This window comes from Dinoponera quadriceps, unplaced genomic scaffold (assembly GCF_001313825.1).
Source record: "Dinoponera quadriceps isolate SergipeBrazil2010 unplaced genomic scaffold, ASM131382v1 scaffold458, whole genome shotgun sequence".
Taxonomy (NCBI): domain Eukaryota; kingdom Metazoa; phylum Arthropoda; class Insecta; order Hymenoptera; family Formicidae; genus Dinoponera; species Dinoponera quadriceps.
In genome coordinates, this window is record NW_014554796.1 from 14248 (window position 1) to 39883 (window position 25636).

A 25636-nucleotide genomic window follows, 5' to 3' on the forward strand; every position below is an offset into this window, starting at 1 on the left:
TTGTGCAACATTTAACATTTCTGCCATTTGTGTCTGACTCAAAGTGTCATCTTCATCCAATATTGTTTGCAATTCGGTGTCTTCAAACTTTTTTGGTGGTTTTCCACGTTCTTTATTTCTCACATCAAAATCATTATCTCTGAACCGTTGAAACCATCTTTTGCATGTTGCTTCTGATAGAGCATGATCACCATATGCCTCGACAAGCATTTGATGCGACTCTGCAGCACTTTTCTTCAAATGAAAACAAAAAATTAATGCTTTCCGCAAATCATCATTTTCTGGTACAAAATTCGACATTTTTAACACGATGAAAAAATATGATGTTGTTTGTTCAATAACTTGATGTAAACTGAATATGTTTGATAGATGTCATAGAAACCAAACAAAACAAAATTATGGCCCGTTCAAAATAAATGTTCCCTATCGAGACATTTGTATTTTGACGCTCACTTCATACCGGTACACCTGGTATTTCTCACTTCAAGATAATAAATACACATATGTCATAGTCACATTCACGCATTACTGTTACATTAATAAGCTGATAATATTTAAGTGAAGAGAATTTCTATATCAACATGATTTCTTAGTGGCTGTCATCATCAGCTTTATTGTTTACGGATTCCTTCAATTCTTGCCCAGCATTTTCGACACGATCTTTCCATTAAACGAAACACGCCCACGCCAACTCTACGCTATAACGGAATATTTCGTCGACAAAAGAACATACCATAATCCAATTATGTGCCACTGGTTGGTCGGTGTATTTTTCAATCTTTTTATTTTGACAGCCACAATTACGTTACCCATTGTATACATGCAACATATTTGCGGAATGTTAAGTGTCGCCAGGTAAACCTTATAGATTGCACAATAACGCAGAAATGATAGTTTATATAACTTTAGTTATATAAGATAATAAATATATAAAAGAATTTTTCTTTGGAAAACATTGTACCCTAAGAGAAATAGCGTACGCGCACAAATATCGTTTCCGAAATTACTAGTAAACGAATGATTAAATATTATTGTAGCTATCGAATTAATCATGCGATTGATAACCACACATCATATAAGCATCCAGGGAAAGAAGATCGTGTGATTGTTCAGAACATAAGCGCCGCAGTAGATTTGCACCGAAAAGCTGTCAAGTCGGTATCGATATCATACATTAACAAATTTCTTGCAACAATCAAAGTATTCCTAGATTTCATATACGAAGGAAATTGTCTACATTTTGAGCGATACGGCCTCTTACTTAATTATTATATCACATTTTTCATCGAAGGTGCGGCTTCTTCTTGTCAACTACTTTTGCATCAGATTACTCCGTCTTAATACTATTAGGTGTTTTAAGTTTGAGTTTAAATTTGATCCGTGTAAGTATCCTTCCTTAAAACTCCTTATACTTCATAACTTTTATTTTCAATAATATATAAACTCTACAAAATTGTGATGTATTGTTCCATATTCTAGTTGCTTAAAGCTATATCCATGCAAAGGAATATAATTGAGTTGTTTTCGTCGGTAATATTAGTTAGTGTACATTTCATAATAATGTTTCTAGATAATTATTACGGACAAAAGTTTACGGATCATAATGACAAAATATTCTACGAAGCGTGAGTTTTTGTTAAGTTCTTATAGATACTAATTCGAAGTCATACTATCATGAGATCAATGTTCAAAGGAAGTGAAGAAGAGGCCGAAATTATTTTCTTATTGATATACAGATATAACACGCGATGGTACACGGTTTCAGTGAGAATACAAAAGATGTTACTATTTATTATGAAGAATAACACGAAGTCATGCATTTTAAATATCGGTAACTTAATTATGGCCTCGGTTGAAGGTTTTACTAAGGTAATATTTAGTGGAATGGAAGAATTCAATATCCAAACGAATAAATATTGTTCAATAAATTTCCCTTTCAGCTTGCAAGCATGTCGATGTCTTATTTCACGGTAATCTATTCTTTGCAATAATAAAACAGACCAAACTAAAATTATCAAAAATTTCATAATAGTACGTAGCTTAATTATTCGGCGAACTAAGCGCAAAATGTACATGCTAAAGGAGCATTGATTATTGTAACAGCTCGAAAATAAAGTATCTTGCGAGAGAAGTTATCGGTACACATATCGCAATATATCACATTCGTCTTCATTTGTCATGATTAGAGAAAATGTAAATAGTAAAATATTTACGCAATAATGGTTTTATCTTACTTTCTTTCTTCCTGTATCGCGATGAAAATGCTCGAATGTACGTAAATTTTATACTCTTGTAGTATATGTTTTCACTTTTTGGTTTTCACTTTACATCCACCTGTTCGGGTATATAAAAATTCGCACTCACAACGGAAGAATAGAACATCGTCAATTAATCGCGCATGAAATGCGTCTTTGGTAATTTACCGCAATTCTTTCCTCAGTATGTTGAATATTATTCTCAACTTGCTTTTGTGGGGAAAACAGACTCCCGAGGAGACAGCCGATATGAGAATAAAATTTCTGGCCGCTTTTGAAACGGCGACATTGCGCAAGTGCGCTCGCGCCGGTTCAGAACGGAATATCTCCACGAGAGAATCAGTTGTCGCCTTCGAGACGGTTTATACTTGTCCGTGTGCGTCTTCGCACGTCCTTGAGAAATTATTTCGCGGAGCTTCTTAAATCATGGGACAAAGGGAAATACGGACCTTCATCGACGTAAAAGAGAATAGCGGAAGTGCAACACCCGATAATTAAAGCAATGATAAAAGCAGTGTTATGTTTGCAGCGATATGTTATCGATAATGTTTTGTAGAAACACAACAAAGGAAACGTGCAGTTTTCATTCGTTAAGCAGGTAAGTAACATACCGTGCATAATTTCGCAATCTACTTCTTTCCCCGTCTCCGTTTGATTTTTCTTCGTACACTATCAGATCCAACTCTTTTGTCTCGAACTAGCGGACTCTACATCGAATATAGTATACGTTAGAAAAACGTCGCTATGACATGCAATGCTGTTGCGAAGTCGGATCGAACTGCAATGAAACAGCCCGATCACTGCGCCTGCGTCGATGCGCGAGAAAAGATACCTGTATTTCCCGACGTAATTTACGCGACAATGTAACACGCCGCAATGTTACACGCTCTAATTTCGATTATTATCTCGACAGGTTATTTCCGCTCTACAGCGGGGAGTAGAAAGAAATTGAAAAGAGTCTTGTTTTTTTCGCGCGTACTTGCTGACGGTGCATCTTAAATTGGTCACACCTGTTGTCCGGTTTGTAAATTACGTTACGAATTTGCGAAAAAAGAAAGATCCGTTATGTCTCCCTTTCTAATTTCAACTGCATGATGGGGGACGCAAAACTTTGCGTCGTCGCGACCAATATACGCGTTTTAATTCTCGCCGATAATGGGCTTCGCCGGAGAACAGTACTATAAGCTGAATCGGTTTCTTTTATTAGTTCTTGGCATATGGCCTTATCAGAATTCAAGATTGAAGAAAATTCAAGTGGCCTTTTTCCAAACGTTATTCGTATCCTTTCTGTTAAGTCAGGTAAGGTTAACCCCAGCCTTCTGGTTAACGCTATCTACATTTCTTTCTTAACTCCAGTTTGAAATTTCATTCATCCGTATGAAAAATTTATTTGAAACCCGAATTTAACGATTGTATTATATTAACAATACGAATTTACGATGAACGACTGCGTCGTTCAATGGACAATTTTCGCATTGACTGCATGAAGAAACGACCGTTCACGTATTTTTTTTTTTCTAAACTTTCAATGAAAGTGTTGGTTTCAGCTTAATACGTTTCTCGTGAAAGAATGCAACCTCGATCTTTTTATCAAAGTTATGACATTTGTCGTGATTAATGGCATTTATATTATAAAATACAACGGATTCCTTCTACTCAGCGATAATGTAAGTATTGCTTTTAACTTATTCGGAATTCCGTCACGTCGTGCCATTTATTCGTACTATTTCCGACTTTTCTAATACGATCAACGGACACTAATTAATCGTCAGATGTATCGGGGAGACTCTATTAAGTGTTATTATATAAAAATAATGAAGTTTTACTGAGATGAAACATAACACGAAGAAGAAATAACTTTACAGAAAACACTGATAGAAAATAACAATTACTTTCGGTGCCAAACATACCCACTTTTTTATATTAACCATAAAAATAGAAGAACCATTTTCCTAGTAAATGTTTCTACAGTGTCAATGGTAATAACTTTATATATATGCTGCTACTACTATAAAATATGTTTGGTACCAAAAATAATTCTAATTTTCTATCAGTGTAAAACATACACGTTTTCCTGCTTTTGATCGTAGATCAGATATATCTTCGACAGAATTCAGTACGATTGGAACATGTTAAAGAGTCAGGAGGAACTGAAGATAATACAAAAGTACGCAGACAACGCGAGATTGTACACGATCCAATTTTTCTGTAAGAATTCAAGCCGAATATAATCGATTTCATTGCGACGTTCAACTCCATTTTCTGACACGCATATTTTGATGCGCGTTATTACATTACTCACAGGCAATTCCGTTGAGATATCCAATTTAACTACCCCCAAAAAGTGTAACTTTGATTGCAACTTTCCCGTCATTTTTGTCCTAAAAAATATTTTATTATTAAAATTAACGACCCCCCTCGCAAAAATTTCTATTTTTTTAAATCATGCATCTGCGTGACTCTGGCATGTTAAAATCGTAGCAATAAGACCGCTTAATATGTTTTGCGAAATACATAACGTAACAATTTGCATGCTTCAGCTTTGGCCATTTTCTTTACACTGGCATACGTAGTGATACATTGTATACCGATTATGCTCGATATGATCATACCGATGAACGAATCTCGACCGCGATCGCTTCTATTTATAACGGAACTCTTCGTCGATCAAAATACGCATTTCTACACTATTTTAATGTATTACTGCTTAACTAATTACGCCGGTTGTGTCACGATTGCGGCCATTGCGACGATTCTTGTCGCGTATGTACTGCACACCTGCGCTCTGTTCCAAATCACCAGGTAATGCAAAGATCTTTTTAAATTTTATGCAAGAGAGTAAAAGCACCAAGGGTTTAATAACACCGACGTATTTTCAGCAGCTACCGTATAGAAAGAATGTTCGATAAAAGTAGGAACCCGAGGAACATTAAGCAACGTATACTTTATGAGAAATTAATTTGTGCTGTCTACATTCACCGTCGAGCTATGGAGTTAGTATTAGGCATTAGCTTTTCGCTCCTATCGCGCTCAAAGCCTGTTTTGCGCGGATAATGTTTGATTCATACTCTCGGTCAGATCACAATTAGATCACACCCATATTAAGCTGGACTCCTCCCTACTGTCACAAATCGAGCGTTCACTAATAAAAAAAAATGTAGGGCTGTTTTAGTGCTTATTAGTTGCTCTGTTTCTGATTTTGTTGTTCAAACGATTTAATATAAGTAGGAAAGAATAGCCGGTTCTGGCGCAATTGGATCTGTTTTACCGGCCGAGTAGCAAAAACCAGTTGGTGCAGTTAGCGCAGTTGGCGCAGTCGGCGCTGTTTTTATTTTTTTACCGGCCGAATAGCAGCGGTCGGTAGGCGCTGTTTTTTTTTAACCGGCCGCTGCTATTCGGTCGGTAAAGAAATAAAAACAGCGCCAACTGCGCTAACTGCGCCAACTGGTTTTTGCTACTCGGCCGGTAAAACAGATCCAATTGCGCCAGAACCGGCTATTCTTTCCTACTAATATAACTCATATGTAGAAAAGTCGTACGACAAGAAAAATTACATGAGAATTTGTTACTATTTGGTTACTCTCTGCTAGTATGAAAAAATTCGGAAAAATAATATTCTTAAAGAAATGCCATCGCACGCGGTACCTGATAAATGATGATATTTCATTAAAAATCGTTTTATCTCTCCCCATTTTTTGTTATCTTAGAGCAACAAAATAGCAACAATTCTGAATACAGACCTAAGAGCGATAGAGAGTGAAGCTTTCTTTCTCGGACATATTTAAGAACCCTCATAGAAAGGATTGAGCGCAAAGGACCTGAACCTCGTAGCAATAGATTGATAATGAACGGCGTATTTTATTATTGAAGTTTGAGCAATATTATGACGACCAGTTTCGCGACATACTATTTCATATTATTAGGATTCGGTGTGGCCGCAGTGAGCTTCTCTTTTTTTCGTGTAAGTGCGATTTATAATATAAAGGGTACGTAGTTATCATCTATTCAAGATCCCCGATCGTTTCTCGTGCATATACGCTAAAAACATGTAATTAAGTTTGATAACGTTCGTTTCGCGTGCAGTTACTCAACGCGGCAATTTTACTGGATAATCCATTGGAACTAACGACGTTTGTTGCCCTTATGTTTGTGGAATTATACTATATATTTCTGGGCAACTATGTCGGTCAGGACGTCATAGATATAAGCGCCGGCATTTGTCAGATCACGTGAATATCGTATCATAACCACTTATATCGTTGTATATCGTTTTTAATGCGTACAGTGTACAAAAGTCCGGGATGGTCCATATTTTAGAAAATAAATATTTTACAAAAAAATGTTTTCGGCCAAAGTGATAGCGTTTAAAACAATCTATCTAATAATCTACATATTTTGACCTTGGACAACCTCGGGATGTTTGGAACACCCTTTTTTAAAATGTAAATCTCCAGATTTAGAATTTCAGAAATTCTTTTACTAAATTTCAATAATTATGAACTGGAATATAGTACACCAGAATTGAACAGAAATAAACATTAAAACCCATTTATATTTTAGTTTTTATATTTCAGTTTACTGTAATTAACTAAAAAAGATATATTTATCAATGGAGATTTATATTTTTAAAACATATGCAAAAATGTTATTTACAAAATAACATTTTAGTAAATACATTTCATTTCATTTACTGAAATTAAGAACATTTTTTCTTAATGTATATATCTATATGAATTTAACGAAAATCAAGACTGCACTGAGAAAAAAATAAAAAATTTATTCGTAGGATATAAGGTTTATTTCTCTGTGAAATAAACATTCCAACGGATAAATTTTTAAGCATTTTCTTCTCCGTATTAATAATCATCATTCTGACGATACCACATCTATGTTGTTCGCTGATTCGTACGCATTTTAACAGATATAGCACGCAGTGGTACGCGGCGCCATTGTGGGTGCAGAAATCATTGCTGCTCGTGATGCTAAGAAGTGGCAGAAATAGCGCTTTAACGGCTGGCGGTTTGTTCCAGGCGTCGCTAGAAGGTTTCGCTATGGTAAGGTAACGGACACTGTGAGATAATTATTACTTGCATTTTCGCACGAATATCGCATAAAGAAAGAATATCGATTGTAGCTCATGAGCGCGTCCATATCCTACGTCATGCTCCTTCTTTCGATGCGGGGGCAACAGAGTAAACTAGGCGGGGAAGTATAGTCGCGTTTAACGAAGTTGGTTTGTATGTTCGTGGAATATGTATGTACATAGCTTATTACGCGTTACCTCTTTGTAGAAATGTTTAAGTAAATTTTATTGAGCAACGTCGATCTCTTCTTCCTCGAGATTGTTCCCATTATATGTAGTCCGTGTATTAATTAAACATAGAATATTTCATGTTAAAAAGTAATATCAATAACAGAAGATTAAATCGGCCTAAAACTTATAAGTTGGTAAATAAATGTGCGATGAGTGTCAATAAATAAAATACTTCCGTATGTATGAACCATTAAATCAACCCTGACAACATAGATTGAGCAAACCTTTCCAATAGAGACGTTCTTCCTCCGTCACAAGAATACACAAAATGAATGCGATTCGCTTTATATCTCCAACGACGTGCTCAGCGATGTGCAGAATTCACGATAGGAATTACGGCATTCTTACTTATATATATATATATTTATTCTCAATATTATCTTTACCTCTATATTATCTTTACATCTGACGGTCGTTGCACCTTGCTAGTTTCTGTCAAAACGCAGTTAAATCACTGAGTATTCGAAGTACGTATTCCGCACGACTCACTGGAAACCACATGGAAGCTAAACAGGGCAGAGGGAACACAATCACATTCACGCAATTCACTGAAAAATTCCAAATCGACGCGCGACGCGGCTTCACGAACTGGCGGAATTCTACCGTGTTACGAACGCGCGCTGTCAATATCTTCGCGGTCCGTGGCGCCATGTAGACACCAGGTGTTTCGCGACAACGCGGGAAAGCGAAGCTCCTCTTTGCACGACGGCTCGTGCGATATTGAGGGAAGGGCCGCATGTGAGGAGCATTAGTTGCTATTGCGCCCGCGCCGCAACGTCGGCGCCGACTCCCCACCGCGTTGTCAGGTAGATAAACATTGTGGCTTCTACCAAGTGCGTTTTTACCGAACGAAAAATCACGGAGAACGTAAGTACGGGGAACAATATTTGGCAGCATGTGTAATATAAAGAAGCTTATGAAAACAACGAGGAGAAAAGTATAAATACTAAAAGAGGGAGGCCGATTGAAATCTCGAGAAAGTTATTTTCTTGCATCGTATTATATTTCCTTTCGTAAAAGTGTTTCATTTTATACATTCGCACAAAAATAATCACGGTGTGATAAAAGATTATTATTATTATTATTATTATTATTATTATTATTATTTCTTTACCTCCGTTTATTGTTGATGACAGATAAAGGAACTGATGGGACACATTCGAAATGACTGGAACGCCTTAAAAAATTATAATGAGCTTAAGATAATCAATCGATACGCGAGATCGTCTGTAATATTCACTAAGTCTTTAACAAGTAAATAAGTAACTCGGCAATAATGATGATAGTGAACCATAGCTGCATACTTTAGCTACATTGATTTGAACATATAGAATCGCATATGAACATCGATGCTGGCAGCAGTATCACGTCTCACCTCAAAACATCTAATTATTATCGTCCGAATGATTTCAGTGTTGATTTATATATCTTTCATTATGATTATGTGCATTCAGCCAAATTTCCTTAACGTCGTAGCGCCTCTGAACAAATCTCGACGAGCCGAATTGTTATTTCGGGTCGAGTATTTCGTCGACCAGGAGGAATATTATCACATAATACAATTGCATTTAGATGTAGGATTAATGGTCGCTGCGACCACGATTCTGGCTGCTGAATCGTTTTGTTTAACGGTCTGTATGCACGCATACGGAATGTTTAAAATAGCGAGGTGCATATGGCGTATAACATACGTTAGTAATCGCGTTGCTAAGGGGGGCGGCGTCCCTTTGAGTTTACGTTTTTGTTTCTATAGTTATCGCGTGGAGTATATAATCGACGCGAATACGCCGTGCGTTTTTATTGGAAATCGTTACGTCTCTTACGACAGTGTGGTAGCCGCTGTGAATGGTCACAGAAGAGCAGTCGAGTCAGTGCCGTAAATATAGTTGTAATATATTTGATAAACAAATACATTCACTTGCATGTCGTTCGCATTTCGTCAAAAGTATGTGATTGAGTGCTCTCTATAAAAATCGAAATCATGTGTTTTAATGTAAATTCTATTTCGAATCTCTTCTCAGCATATAGATTTGTTGCTGGAAGCGAAACGATAATGATATACTATATGTACGTCATACATCGTTTTAATAATTTGAGTATTAGTTTTAATAATACCGCCATCGAAAATACAAAAAAGATTTACTCCAATTATGGCACTATTGACCAATTCTATTGATGTAACAGCAATTTTTTCTGTAAATGAGTAATCATATTGGATCATTAGTGCGCTCGTGTTAGCTGCTGTGCGTATATGTGCGTGCGGATATGACATCCGCTATTGATTCTTGCGGCTCAGCTGATATTGATTTTCATAGCTCAGTCGCGTAAATCAATAACAAATGATAGGTCGGCACGCGTGCACGCATACATTCGAACGCGAGTACCCGAAATCTATCGCGATATCATCGGCTAACTGTCGTTTTTAACTCGGAAACTATTACGACTTCGGGATTTCCGTCTTAGTACATATTATTGTTAATTAACTTCTAGAAAACGCTATTAAAATGTCGTACCAAAAATTTTACGGCCTTTCATCGACTATTTAAATAACGTTTAGATTTGTTTCTTTATATTCTACGATATACATTCTAATGCGAAATATCAGTGTATGCATGTGTCACTGAATGTCACGATATATTAGGTTGGTGCGTATGAAATGTCGCATTCTCTTTACATGCGGACGTTTTCCTCCCTGTTTTCGTTATACTTTTGTATTTGGCATAACCTCATTCATACTCGTATTGTCCATTGCCAGAGACTCATTTCAACAAAATAGGTTTTCTCGAAGGTCTTCCCTTTTTTATTTCTTTTGAGTTTATTACCGATATGAATTCTGCCGACATTCGCGTCATTTTCTTATATGAGTACAAACTTGGTAATAGTGCTGCAAAAGCTGCACGCAACATAAACCAAGCGTTTGGGGAGAATACGGTTAACAATCGGAAAGTGCAGCGTTGGTTCGAAAAATTTCGGACTGGCGATTTTTCACTGCAAAATGAGCCGCGCGGAAGACCCAAAACGTCTGTGAATAATGATGACCTGAAGGCTCTAGTGGAAGCGGATCCAGCCGTATCCACGAGGGAACTTGCTATCAGGATGAAAGTTGACCATACAACGATATTGAGACACCAAATTGTACTCCCATCGCTTGTGAATCGGCATGGCCCGCTACTGCTCCATGACAACGCTCGGCCGCACACATCGCACAAAACAATTGCGAAACTGAACGAACTGGAATATGAAGTTTTGCAGCATCCACCATATTCACCGGATCTCTCGCCGACCGATTTTCATTTTTTCAAGCATTTAGAGCTGTTTTTAAGAGGCAAACACCATGAAAATGAAGACAGTCTAAAAAACTCGATATCAGAGTTTATTAATTCTAAAGACCAAAATTTTTTTAAGACAGGCATCTACGCTTTAAAATCTCGTTGGGAGAAGTGTATTGAAGCGAATGGAGCATACTTTGATTGAATAAACAGCTTTTGAAGAAAGATATACAGTTTTATACAATCACTTAAGAATCCGACATTTCATATGCACCAACCTAATATTTTCAGTTGCTGGTATTATTCGCTTCGGAATACGAGTTTAATAACGTCCTGAAAATATTATCTTCCCATATTATTTTTACAGCATGTTTCATGAAATACATCACCTTTTACGCTGCGTTCAAGCTCTCTCTCTCTCTCTCTCTCTCTCTCTCTCTCTCTCTCTCTCTCTCTTTCTCTCTCTCTCTCTCTCTGAAAACACGTTTCTTTTGCCTCATCGTTTATTATCTTATTGTCCATTCAATTTGCACGAAAACAAGCGTCTTAAAGATTCATAATTTCCAGTAAAATTACTAACACAGTGATATTATAGTCAAATCATCTTTACTAACCGGATGCTTTCTTACAATTATGTAGATGTGATACGTAATGATATAATGCTTTTAAAGATGCAAAAATTGATATTGTTCTTGATACAGAAAACTACAAAAGCATACAAAGTTGATTGCATTGGTATGTTTTATCCTAGCTTGGAAGGTTTAGCCTCGGTAAGAAATTATAGATAAATACTGACAGAAGCAATAATTACATCGACCGGCTAAAAGATCTCCTGTATTTTAGGGCTTGAGTATGTTGGTCTCTTATTTTAGGATTCTCTGTTCCATATAATCGCACAGTTCCAAAGTACGGAAGGTAGTGCAGTTAATCTCTTATTTCGAAGATACACAATAATGATATTAACACGAGTAGTGTAAATAAATATGAAATTAACGGATTTAATATAAATAGATTTTAAATAAAATGATAAATCCGCGAATCTTGTTATTTATATATTATAAAGAGCATGTCGATATTTAAGCTTTTTCTCTGTTCCGCTCGTATTTCTTACATATATATGTGTAATTTTATTATAAATAGCGTCATTATTAAATTAAAGTATTTTGATCATGTACATACTGAAAATAATTAAAATCTATAATGAAGCAGAGACATATTTCACCTGCCGACACCATTTTCTCCCTTGATTCCCAATTATTTTGTACAATCTTCTTTGATTACATGTATTAACTGGTAACAACTTTTTAGTAATCGCAGGAAAAGTATATTACATAAATATGATCTGCAGATATGTACGTCTAAAAGATATCTCACATCCGGTCTTTCTTTTCATCGTAAGAGTTCAGAAACGCAAAACACTAAAACTGGATACTGTAACACTGCGTCCGCGATGACACGAGACGTATCAATGGAGATATCTTGTTCAGCACTGCGCTTGCGTGCCTTTAAAGGGAACAAAAAATAGGAAACATTGAATTGACTCTATAATTACAAATTGCTACGATTTAGTAATTACCGCGTATTCCCCGGTGAATGTAATACCTCTCCAAAGATAAGATACGCGTCTTCTTTATTTTCCAAATTACTTCACACTTCCCTATATTTCTCTCGCGTGAGTGAATAAATTCCATATTACGAACTGTAATTCTACTACTTACGCGATGAGAAAATACGGCCATAATAAAATGACGATCGAAACGCTCGAGGAAATAATTGCGTACTCACAGCTGAAGAAGAGGAGCGAAACTTCCTACGGACTATAGACATTCAGTAGGGATTCGATTATCATCCGAGATGGAGATACTTGAGGAGCGGTATTTTCGGCTTAATCACATTCTTCTATCAATGGTTGGTCTTTGGCCATATAATAATATCAAAGTTAGACAATTGCGATTCATACTATCGTTATTGATAACAACATCGCTGACGATTACTCAGGTATACGCATTACCATAATATAATATATCTGCAACATATATTTAATTTTGAAACTTAGAAGCTGGCAAAGTGCATCGCTATAATTATATTATACCGGAAGTGTAAATTTATCTTTTCGGTTATCAATTTAATCGTCTATTTAAATAATATGAACATTATATATGTTTCAAAATATTATACAAGCATTGCTGATTATTATGGCATATTTTTAGATATTGAAATTATTCACTTCGAAATTCAAGCTCGATATAGTTCTAAAAATATTGTCTTTGAACACCATTATGATATTGCTGATCATAAAGTACATCACATTTTATGTTATCGTGGACAACGTAAGTTCATAGGCATTTTGATATTCAATTAAATGTCACTCACGGTGATATTTATCGCGCTTACCAATAGGTAAAAATATTTCGGGAATATTTATTGGACAGTTGGAGCAGTTTAACCGATGACCGAGAGATCCAGATAATACATAAGCAAGCAAAAACCAGCAAAACCTTTACGATATTTTTGATAAGTAAACGACAAACAAATATTGATTTTACATTGTTGATGAAATTATTTATTGTTACGATATTACTATTACGATGTTATATATGTATATGTACACGGATTATTATTACGATATTAATAATTATTTATTTCGTTTTTAGCGTTCGTTTATTTGTTGCTTTTTTTCTGCATTTTAATGCAATATCTTCCAAATTTACTCGACATTATAGCGCCATTAAATGTATCTCGTACGTGCCAATATTTGGTTCCAACCGAATATTTTATTGACCAGCAGAAGTACTTTCATATCATAGCAGTGAATATAAATATTGGATTGCTCACTTTAGGAACCACCGGCTTAGCTACCGAAACGTTCGCATTAGCAAACGCATTGTACGCTTTCGGGCTGTTTAAAATAGCTAGGTAAATATTATTATTCCGTACCACGTATTAAACGTACCATGCTCAATTAATTTGCACTTTTATTACATGTGATATATCTAAGTTCTTTTGAATAAGAAAATATTGTCAAATAGAAGTAGCAAATTTTATGATTGGATTAATTTGCTGATATAAATTACACTTTACATTCAGGAGATATTGTTTGTTGTATTACTTCCATATATTTATTTTCTCTAATAAACTCATGATACATTTGGATTTTTATGCGATATTTAATATTTATTTTAATATTTACTGGGATGTATACCGTCTTAATATTACCACACGTAAAATAGCTATGTACGATAGCTATAATTTTAATGCATTAAATTGCTGACCATGTTACATTATCTACTTAATATATTAGTTACATGTATCAGTCATTGAAAAAAATATTTGTAGTTATCGAATGAAAGGTATATTAAGTGGAAATCATCTACAGACATATACCAATAAGGAATATATCATATCTCGTAACAGAATAACAGCTGCAGTGGACATGCATAGACGAGCGATTCAGTAAGTAAACTATTTAAAAAATTAAAATATAGATACTACACATTACCGATTGTTTATAACCGGGTACTTATATTGTAATTCATCTCATCAGTGACATATAAAATTCATCTGCAACTGCAATTTTTGAAGATTATTTTGCGTGTACCTTAACTTATTTCAAATTAAGAATATGACCATTAGTTTGAATTACGCTAATTAATTACCTAACATATATGAAGAGATTAATAACGAGCAATATTCTATTCTATAAGATATTCTGAATTGTTAAAGAAAAGCTATGGACCTATGTATTTACTCTTGTTTATGGGATGTGTATTTTCGACAAGCATCAATCTATTTTACGTGAGTAGCATAATATTTACAGAAGAAAGTTCCGTTCGCTTCTCATAACTTTTACAAAAACATTTGCGATGGCAAATCTGATTCATAGCTGATTCATTCACATATATTCAATTTATGTTTATTTTCAGCTACTTCGAGCATTAACGATAGGAAAAGGCGTGCTGGAAATTATCGAACATATTTTGTTTATAGTTTTGTTTGTAATATCTTTGATCGCAGCTAATTACGTCGGGCAGCAATTTATTAATTGCGATTTAAACGTATATCGAACTATGTAAGTAATATAATTAATATTGTAATATCTCTCCTACACAATATATTTCATTTTATTTCTCAAATAATGCTATTATTGCGCTTTGCTAAAATTTGATCATTCTTTCTCACCGGACGATATTTTCCGACAATTATATAGATGTAACACGCGATGGTACAATGCTCCTTTAAAGACGCAAAAATTGATACTCTTCTTAATACAGAAAACAACAAAATGTTACAAAGTTGACGCCGGTGGTATGTTTAGTCCTAGCTTAGAAGGTTTAGTCACGGTAAGAAAACAGATTATTATTAAAATAACAGCCATAACAGTTATATCAACTAGTTAAAGGGTCCCTGATGTTTTAGGGTTTGAATATGTCGGTCTCTTATTTTATGGTATTTTACTCCATATAAACGTAATATTAGATATTACAAACAACACATTGCTGTTATTCTTATTTTTGTTTTGAGATATGTAATATTTATGTTGACAAATAACGTAATATGCCTAACTTGCAATACACAAGTAGAACGAAAGAAATAAATTAAATTATTGAAATGTATATGAAGTACAAATAAACGAATTTATAATTTCTTCTTCTTATTTGTTACATTTCAAATATTTTTTTGTTTAATTGTTTTATATACAAGATGTCCCAGATCAACAGAGACAAACTTCGTGGATGCGTAAAACGGATTGAGGTGAAGAAAAAGTTTTCTACTATTTTTCAAATACACGCAAAATATCGAGTTTTTGATTATTAAAAATGGCTATATATAGCGGCTTCTTTAACTAATAATTAAAAAAATTTGCGAGTTATTTACAAAATAGTGCATCTTCATCTTCACGTGTGATCAATGTTATAATATATAATAATAGTAATTATTATTATAATAGTATATATATATATATATATATATATATATATAATGATAGTAATTATTAGTTATTGTTATTTATAAGTAAATAACCGTAATAAACATAATATTTATAACGGAAGATGTAAATTTGCACATGCACGAAAGTCACTTTCACAACTTGATCAATTACAATTGCGATTTACAAATCGATAACCAATATTGCATAGTAAAAAGTTGGAACTCTTACTCGTATAGATCCTATATAGTACACTTCGTCTTAATACATATTACATGTGAATACATGTGAACTTGTCATCAAAATATCCCGAATACATGAAATTTCTAATTTAATATGTATTATTATGATTTGACCATCTTTTAAATCTCTGTTTGAATATTCGGAATGATAAAATATTTCATATTGAACACGACAACACTTCAATGTTTGATTCGTAAACGTGTCAGTCTTATCGGTACGACAATTTGTTCTTTATTGCGCTTGCGTTCTTGGAGGGAGCAAAAAACGAAATATTGAAATGCGTAGATAACTAAAATTTGCGGTAATTTAATAATTTTCAGTCATTTCCTCTCAATAAAAGAAAAGGTATAGCTTACTTCTCAACGACAGTATATTTTCATTCTTTATGGTGAATTATTTTAACCTACTCTTAAAATTTTCTTCGTCTACGTACAAGCGATTGATTAATTCCAAAATGATGACCGTACAACTGTTCGGCAAAACGAAGCAGTTATAACAGTTGTACCCACGACAGTCGAGAAGAAACTAAAGAATGATCACCAGCGCAAAATGATGAGCACGCATGCGTCAACTTCTGGCGGAGGGAGACTGTCCTCCTTCGGTGTTATCATCATATTTGATCACTTTACGAAACATTTATCTTGCCATTGGAAATTTCTGCAACAATTACGGGAACACTATCTGGCAAGCGAAGTGCGTTAATCGGCTGATTATCGTTCTTTAACTCGCCGCAGACCGATAAACTTTCTTACTGCAACTCGCCACTTATTATTTTCGCAATTTCACATAACAGCCTCATAATAAAAATTCGAGGTCAAGATGCAAAAATCTTTAATTGAATACGATGGCGAGCTGAAATGCGGACTTCCTCGCCGTTGAACGGCGCAATCACGCTTTGATCTCGGAAAGATGGACTTCAGCTTCATGAGTTACTACAAACTTAATCGGGTTATGTTAATGGCACTCGGTCTATGGCCGGATAACAATCCACTGCTCAAACGAATTCAAAGAACATTTTTTATTCTACTACTCGGGTTTTCCATATGTCTACAGGTATTATCGTTTCCACGTATTAATTTTAATGCCGAACGGCTATGCTCAAACGAATAAAATCTAGATAATTTTAAATATATTCAGTCAGACGGAGATTTCTTTCGGAGCGAATTTTTAACATCTAAATGCAGGAGACTGTTAGAACCGCGAGAGATTTTGCAGAAAATAGTAATTAAACAAATACATTGTAAATGAAATGAAACTGCGATTTGTCAACAAACCTTTATCGATGAAAAATATTTCTTTTCAGTTGGCAAAAATCATTACGTCCGTGTCTAACTTAACATCATTTCTCCAGATATTATCATTTGCAATACCTTGTCTAGTATTTTCTTTGAAATATGCTACATTCTGCATAAAATCTAGAGACGTAAGTTTGGAAACGTTTAATATGTTTTTGCTATCATTCTTATTACTATAAGAATTATTACTGTAATAACGTAGATACAGAAACTAATGGAACAGATGGAATGCAATTGGCTTATAACAAAACACAAGGAGGAAATAAAAATATTACATCAATATACATCTATCGGATATATAATAACTATTGGTGGAACTGGTATGATACTTTCTCAATAAATCGTAAAATCAAAGAATCTATGCCGGAAAGACATTAAATCTAAATTTAATTTGTATTTACTGATAAAAAAACTCTGACCGGAAAAAATGACATGTACAGACCGAATATACGAGTACATACATTATATGTATATGTACTTCTTCATTTCTTGGTTAGATTAATTCATCATATATGTATGCATGTGCCTGATTAATATCAATTTAACGCTACATTTCGACTCGATTCGATCTTTTCAGTACTACTTTACTTATTCGTATTCACGTTCCTGGCGATGCAAATAATGCCGAAAGTGCTCGATATAATATTGCCCTTGAACGAATCGCGGCCGTGCAAACTTTTGGGTTTGGCCACGTTGTTTTTCGATGAAAATGAACACTTTGTCGCGATATACGTGCATATGATAGTGGCGCTATTAGTCGAAACAACCACGATATTGGCTACAGAGACAACGTGTATTGTATATATGCAACATACTTCCGCATTGTTCAAAATTACAAGGTAATGATTGAGGTGAGAGAAAGTGACCAAAATGTATTCGGAAATTCAATTTTGCAAACTGAAAATGAAGAAATATATTAAAGCGACATTTCATTTACATTCGTTATTTTTGAGAGATGGCATGCTTTTTGCGAACGTACTATTACTATTGCGTACTATTGCAGCCAAGATTATTAACACGCGTACTTCATTGTTACAGCTTTCGCATAGAGAACGTATTCGACTACGAACTGCGTGTCCCCATCTCGGACAAAAATATGGTGCTACAGGCAAATATAATTGACGCAATAATCAGTCATAATAAGGCTATCGAGTAAGTAGCTCCACGTATATACTGTTATCATTATTATTTCGTGATTGAGATTATCAGAGTAAAGAAACCACGGTAAAGAAATTAAACAAAGTCTACATGACGCATGATTTATACGAGGTTTTGCTTTCAAAGATTTTTTGAATATGTACACTCCACCTTCGCGTCATCTTACTTCATCTTGAATGGGCTTGGTGTGTGTTCTTTAAGTATCAACATGTTTCGCGTGAGTGTTATATAATTTATATAATTTATTGATTATACCGATACATAAAAAATACACGCATTGTTCCGCCTATATTTTATGATTTATCTTATTATCGCGCATTACGCGTGCGTGAACTATTCGTCATTGTGAAAATATTTTCTGCTTAGTTGTTAATTCGTGAACCAAAATTTGTAAAATATGTCCTGCAAAAATTATGTCACACATTGCATTAAATATTTAATTCCATTAAATATATTTGTTAATGACGAATTGCGCATTTTTTCCGCAAATATTCGCGCCTTCCCATTCTGCAAGCACCTATATTGCAAAATGTACATCGAACATAACGCAGAAAATTGAGGGATTTCATCATATAAAATGTTTTCTCGCGCACAACAGTTTTTCCAGGCAAGTCTCACTAACGAGTTGAAGGAGGCATTTGCAATTGGCTTGTTCATCATCTGTCATTTTCTTTACATGTTCACGATCAATTTTATAGCACAGAGTGTAACAAATGTCAGTTTCGAAATATATTGTACAACGTGAGTATCATTCGTCGTTGAAAATGTGTTTGGAATGATATGAATATTTACGAGTAATGTGCGCGTGAATTATACGTCTCGTGAATTTGAGATTCAAAATTACGATCAAATTTCTACGAATAAGTGAAATAAATAACAATAAATATCACATGAATATCACTCATAGATGCAACTTGCCTTGGTATATGTTACCGGTGCGATTGCAAAAGATGATTCGCCTGATAATACGAAGAAGTATGGTAGGCTGTAAATTTACATTGGGACTTTTTCGCGAGGCGTCGCTAGAATGCTTCAGCTCGGTGAGCGACACATCAAGGATTCACGTGGAATGTTATAAAACGGTAGCAGACGGCATATATAGATCGGTTAATTTACTGGTTTTATTCATTTTAAATTTTATTATTTGACATTCATAAATGTAATTGTTATATCAAATTAAGCACGACGTGAAAATATTCGACAATTGAGCCCGCTATCGTTATTACGCAAAAATTGCTTTATTTTGGCACTTTAATAAATATAAACGGAGCTGATAAAATCGTGTCGATTTTAATACAACGATCTGTATTCTAGGTCGTGAGTGTCTCCATGTCGTATTTCACGGTTTTTTGGTCCATCCGCAATTAACGTTCTTATGAATGATAACGCAAAAAATATTCCGAAATGCTTTTCACGAGAACGACAGTCGCCTGCTAATTGACAGTTGAAATGCGAGATCACGGATCATCCACAGCCGGGGATTCATGATTCATTCGCGAAAATAGTCGATTTGATACTTAGAATTCATTATAGTACGACGATGCTAATAATATTATTATAACTTGTCACCAAACAAATTATAAATTGCAAAATGCATGTGACATATTTCTTTTTTTTTCTCTTTGTTCAATCTCCGTTTTTCCTGTATATGAAGAAGTCAGAGGGACTTCAACAAGTGGTTTTTTTTAATAAGATACATTATTTGGAGCATCTCGAAAGATAATCCAAATATTCACATACACTTATTGATGCTAATTAAAACAGGAACGCTATTGAACTATTTAAACTTCATATTAGTTACACCTTCTACTTTCCTATTTAAGGCGCCAGCATCGTAACATGAAATACGTATTTCAATACGGAATTGACACTTCATTGATCTCTAATATTGGCCAAATGTATACGACATCTACATGTGCGTTCAACTGCTCGACAAAATTAACGTGTAGCAGTCGCGCAAATTCGAATTCGCGCAAATAACGCTTATTTGGCCGAAATTTTGACATATTTGATGCAATAAGAAACAATTTTATTGATGCGAACGTATACCTTTATATACTGAATTTTTATTGACAGATGGTAAAACTAGAAAATTAAGCTTGGTTTAGACATTAGAGTTATCGAAAGTTCTAACTATAGCTACTCGCCGCTAGATGGACGGAACGTTCCGATTTACCTAATAGTTTTGAGCCGTGGAATTCGATAATACTTGTTGATATTACATTACATGATGAGAATGTATAAAAAAATTATTTTAAATCGAGAAAACGCAATTATACAGTCTATTTTGTTTTTCCTGAACATAGCAAAAATAGGTCTTTTCGTAACATCTTTCTTTCACTACATATCTCGAAAAAGATCACATGTATAGTAAAAAGCAAAACCAAAGTTAATAATATCCAAAAATCAATTATTTTTTATGTTTTACATATTTTTCCTTTCAGTTGTGCATTGTCCCTGGTAAAGACATCAAATAGAATTTTCAGATGTACAGCATTTTATTGCCCTAAATATGAGAAATAAATATGAGAACGTTTCGTTTGAAACGCTATAAAATAAGTTTGAAACACTTTAAATTAATATTAAAAATAAGATGTTAATTTACGCACCCTGCAATGTGTGTTAGTATGTTCAACAAGAAAGTGTGAGTAATAATCTGAAAAGAATAAAAGACAAGGTCAAGTTATTTCTATAAACGAAAATAGAAGATTTTTAATAATGCGCAATAACTTTATACTAGGTTAGTTGATAAGTTCTTAGTATGAAAATGAAAAAAACATTTTCTTATCAAAACTCAACTTTATTCTTCAACATAATCTCTTTTTAGTTCAATACACGTACGAGTCCAACGAGTTTCTAGCTTCTTTAAGGTTTCCAAATAATAAGTTTTTAAACCTCCAAAATATGTTGATTTGCGCCTGTTTTAACCTATTATGATAAGAACCCAAGTAACAACTCTTTATTCAACAGATTAGTTCGTTTAAAATTATCGTCTCGGTAGACACACAGAAAAAAGAACATTCTCATTTTGATACAATCCGTACTCTCAAGTTGTACATGTTAAAATGAGATTACATTGTGTTGAATAAATGAAATTTGCTTACACGAAGAAATTGCTTCTATTAAAAATAAAATATTTTCGTTATTCAAGAATACTTTTTTGAATTGAGAATTAAGAATATTGAACAGAAAAAATGCTAATTTTCAAACTTAAAATTACAATATCTTTAACTTGAAATTACATTATTTTTATTTGAATATATCTTATTCTTGGAAAACACAGTTTATAATATTAAACTCAATTATTCGAAGTTTTCATAACATTTTTTTTATTTCAAAATTGTGGCAATAACATCACTTGAGAGAGAATATATCGGCGTAGGAGTATAGATAACTCAGTGATAAGAGCAGATGCCCAGCAAAGGTCCTGAGTTCAAGTACTAATTCGGCTCCGGTTTCCAGATTTTCTCTCCGACTCTTATAATAATCAGTTCTTATATTTATAATCATTTTAAGTTTATCTTTAGATACTGTACGGAGATCGCTTTATTAGCAATAAAACTGAGGATGAACCTTACCTTACCTAGAACAATTTTAAGTATAAGATCTGATTTATATTATTAAATGAAAACGTTCATATTATTAGAAGAAAATTAACGTGCATTTGATTCAAATATAGAAGATATTCAGAATAATATATTTATTTTTCTGATATAATTATTAAAAAATACCTTAACAAAATTTATTATTTTCAGAATTACCGTATTATGTTTATTAGTGGGCCGTCGTAATATTGCAGTACAATTATATTATTGTTGAAATTCAGAATTATTAAATTTTTATAAAAATATTATATATTCTTGATTACTTATGAAACAATGATATCGATTAAAGTATGCAACCTTGAATTGGTACTTAATTTTTTTTTGTAACGACCAGGAATCGCATGATTTTACGGAAGGTATCGGCAGGTGTTAACACCTTTAATATTATTGTTATGCTGGATGTTTCTGATTACAACTTAACCATGTGTCCGTTCGTGATTTACATCAAATTGACGCGTGATTATATCACTCAACATACGAATCCTATTGTGCTGAATAAGTATAAGAGACAAACACGGAAATAAGGACAACGTCTAGTGCTTACTTGTCGCCGAAATCAAGCAGTCTGTAAGTTGCGGATTAATAGATAGAAACGGGCGACAGAGTCGCTTGACATTTAGACACATTGTAAAGCCTCATATACATAACTCGAAGAGAAAAATGGTAAGGACGCAGGTCGCTAACTCAAACCCAAAATGACGATCAGCAGAGAACTGATTATCATTTTGCGTCTGCTTTTGCGACCTGCATCTTGTAAGTTAAGTAAACGGAATTTTAAGCTTGACTTCAGCAAAGAATTATGTCGCAGGTCACAATGCTTGTTATTTTTGCACTCTTCGCTGTAACGAACGGCACAGTCGTGAGGCATATAATTCAATACCCTCATATAGATCGTAAGTAAACCTGCGATTGTTGCGCGAAATAGTTTTGTCGAACAAAAATGAACATCTATATCTCAGTTTTCTTTCGCGAATAGAATCCTATTCTATGGGAGATGCATTTAATTTTAAGTATTTATCTAGTAGATCTGTCTTGTCAGAGAAAAACATCATGTTCTCTGAAGCAAATATAAGATACATTTAAAGCACTTTATCTACATATGAGGAATAAATTACTAACTCAGTGCATTCTATACTTAGTACCTCTCCTGATCACATGCAGTCGTCACGAACGGCTTAAATATATAGAAAGATGTTTAAAGTCGAGCATAGAATCAATGAAACATTATTTGATGGATGACATTCCAAATCTGGATTTACCATCTTTCGAGCCGTATTGGTTGGAACATTATCAATTTGTCTCGTCAGAACAATTTAATGGAATTGCGGATTTGACTGGTATAACGGTACACAATCTGACAAACTTCACGATAAATAAAGTCGAGTAAGTAATCACGACCGATCAAGTTGACAGACCGGTTGAAATTTGTTAACAAATAACACACTATTTAAGATCATTTTCCCATGTTAAATAAATTTAGGATTATTCGGTTGATGGACACCGTTAGATTAATCATTTTTATTATTTCATATTACCATTATTTCATATGATTGGATGTATCGAATGTCGGATTAGAAAATTTCTAGGACAGTCGTTTGAAAATCTTACTCTAGGAATCTCAGAAATATTCTATCTAACAATTGTTTAGCACATCCGACAATATTAGTTAGAAAATAAATGAAATAATAAACTTGATCGACTAAAACAATTCATGCATATGAATTCGATCGTAGAGACTGCGTATCTGCGCGCAAAACTAACCTGAAACTATCATTTACAGAGTTAACACAAATGTAACTTGGATTAAATTGGAAGCGTTCTTTCCATCTATCCAATTTTTCGCTACGTACGATATACAAGCTACGATCTTCGGTAAATACTTACGAAAAAGAGGACGCACAGTTATAGGGAATTTTAGAGGTGTATCAATCAACGTCACAATAGAAGGTGAGTATCGTGTGAGGCCTAAGAACAAAGAAGAACATTTTAAAGTGACTAACGTCCCTGTGAAATTGAGCATAAATGAAGCCACGTTCTACTTGAATAACAACAAAGTGCATAACCTTTTAATACAAGAAATAAATTCTCTTCTGGCCAGCAACAGAAAAATAGTAGCGAAAAAATTAGTGCCCGAACTTCAAAAATTTGCTTCCAAAATTATCCGTAGAATTGCTGTTAACATGTATTCGAATATCCCGATGAGATTATTAATGCGAGATTATAACTTTGGGGATGATGAGGACATTGAATTATCGATTATCGATAATTAACCGCTGATAATCGTTAACATGATTGATTGTATACACATTAATGTTTCATATCTAACGAAAATTCATATACACTCGAATACAGAAATTTTTCTGAAGTTAGGTAGTTAGATAATCAAATGGTCACAATTACTAGGCACTAGTCATGGTTTGCGTGGTAATCTGACAGAAAACGAATGACATTTCTCGTTGGAAATATTCCTTCATTATACTCTTACCGAACAGACAAATGTATAATAAAAATACTTACATTTTTCCTGAATCCTTCTTCCCATTTGCAACGTTGGATATTTCGTATATTATCACTTCGGCTCCTGTCACAACCTATTATTACATATATTATAGAAATTGTGGATAATCGCTAGCAATAGTGACTATATAATGCTCTATTTATTAATTTATTTAATTTAAATCAACTTAATTACAACTTCATCGCAAGAAGCAAATGCAAAACATTGTACAGATAGACTTAATTTCAAAACGCTTTGTATATTTTTCTCTCAATGCAATTTGGAGCACTGTCAATGGTTCAATGAGAGAACTTGTTTATAATTAAATTCCAGAAATTTCGTTCTCTCGTTGTGTCATTAGATATATTCAAAGCCACATTGAAAAAAAAAGCGGCTAATCCATATAGTGAAACAAATATTTAATTATTTGGAAAGTGATTATACGTGTGTTCAGAAATTTTAGAAAAAATTAGAGGCAACAAAGTATTTGTGTCTCTTGGAGAGGAAAAAGAATTTTTTTCAACACACATACGATATTGACATTTTTACCATGCAACAGAACGAATGACAATAATTATACAAATTAACTTATATTCTAAGTTAATATATTTGTATTGTAAATTAACTTGTATTCTGAATAAAAGTAATAAAGAAGTACATACATATGAAGGAAACCTTAAAGTAACTTATTAATCCTCTACAACATAGTAATGTCGAACCTGTACCAGCATATAAAAGGAATACTATATAAGGGCCCGTTTATGCTGCGTTCAGGAAAAAGAAAAATATACATTTTTTTTAGGTTTTGAGATACGATGATGTTAATTAAAATTTTATCACGCAGCAAGGATAGATAAAAAATTTAGTTTAAATCAGGAAATCATGTAACATTGCAGTGATTCGCGACATAGATACTCTACGCTGCGCTACGCTATATATACTGATGACACACAATATGATGCATTTTATTTGATATGAAAAATATAAAATATTTAATGAAAATACTATATTTAAATCATGAATCGTATAAAATCGTCAGACGCAACGGAAAGTTCTCGTATGCTTATATGAAC

The 25636-nt window shown here is 33.9% G+C and overlaps 3 protein-coding genes across 3 annotated transcripts in view; all 3 read left to right on the plus strand.

Moving 5' to 3' along the window:
* LOC106741875 overlaps positions 1-5061 on the plus strand; it is an 18110-nt gene extending 13049 nt beyond the window's left edge. Inside the window, exons 3-4 of the mRNA XM_014614275.1 lie at positions 4346-4463; positions 4796-5061. Of these exons, the coding sequence (XP_014469761.1) occupies positions 4346-4463; positions 4796-5061 (384 nt within the window). The remainder of the gene's footprint in view (positions 1-4345; positions 4464-4795) is intronic.
* A 1077-nt stretch (positions 5062-6138) lies between these two features.
* LOC106741876 lies at positions 6139-11815 on the plus strand. Its single transcript, XM_014614276.1, has 7 exons — positions 6139-6195; positions 6339-6484; positions 7177-7309; positions 7390-7464; positions 9024-9200; positions 11510-11608; positions 11711-11815. The coding sequence occupies exons 1-7, from the start codon at positions 6139-6141 to the stop codon at positions 11813-11815; spliced, it is 792 nt and encodes a 263-aa protein (XP_014469762.1).
* Positions 11816-22761: 10946 nt separating this feature from the next.
* LOC106741877 lies at positions 22762-24336 on the plus strand. The gene is made up of 3 exons (XM_014614277.1): positions 22762-22819; positions 23206-23449; positions 23847-24336. Exons 1-3 carry the CDS (start codon positions 22762-22764, stop codon positions 24334-24336), a joined length of 792 nt encoding a protein of 263 aa, XP_014469763.1.
* Positions 24337-25636: the final 1300 nt, after the last annotated feature.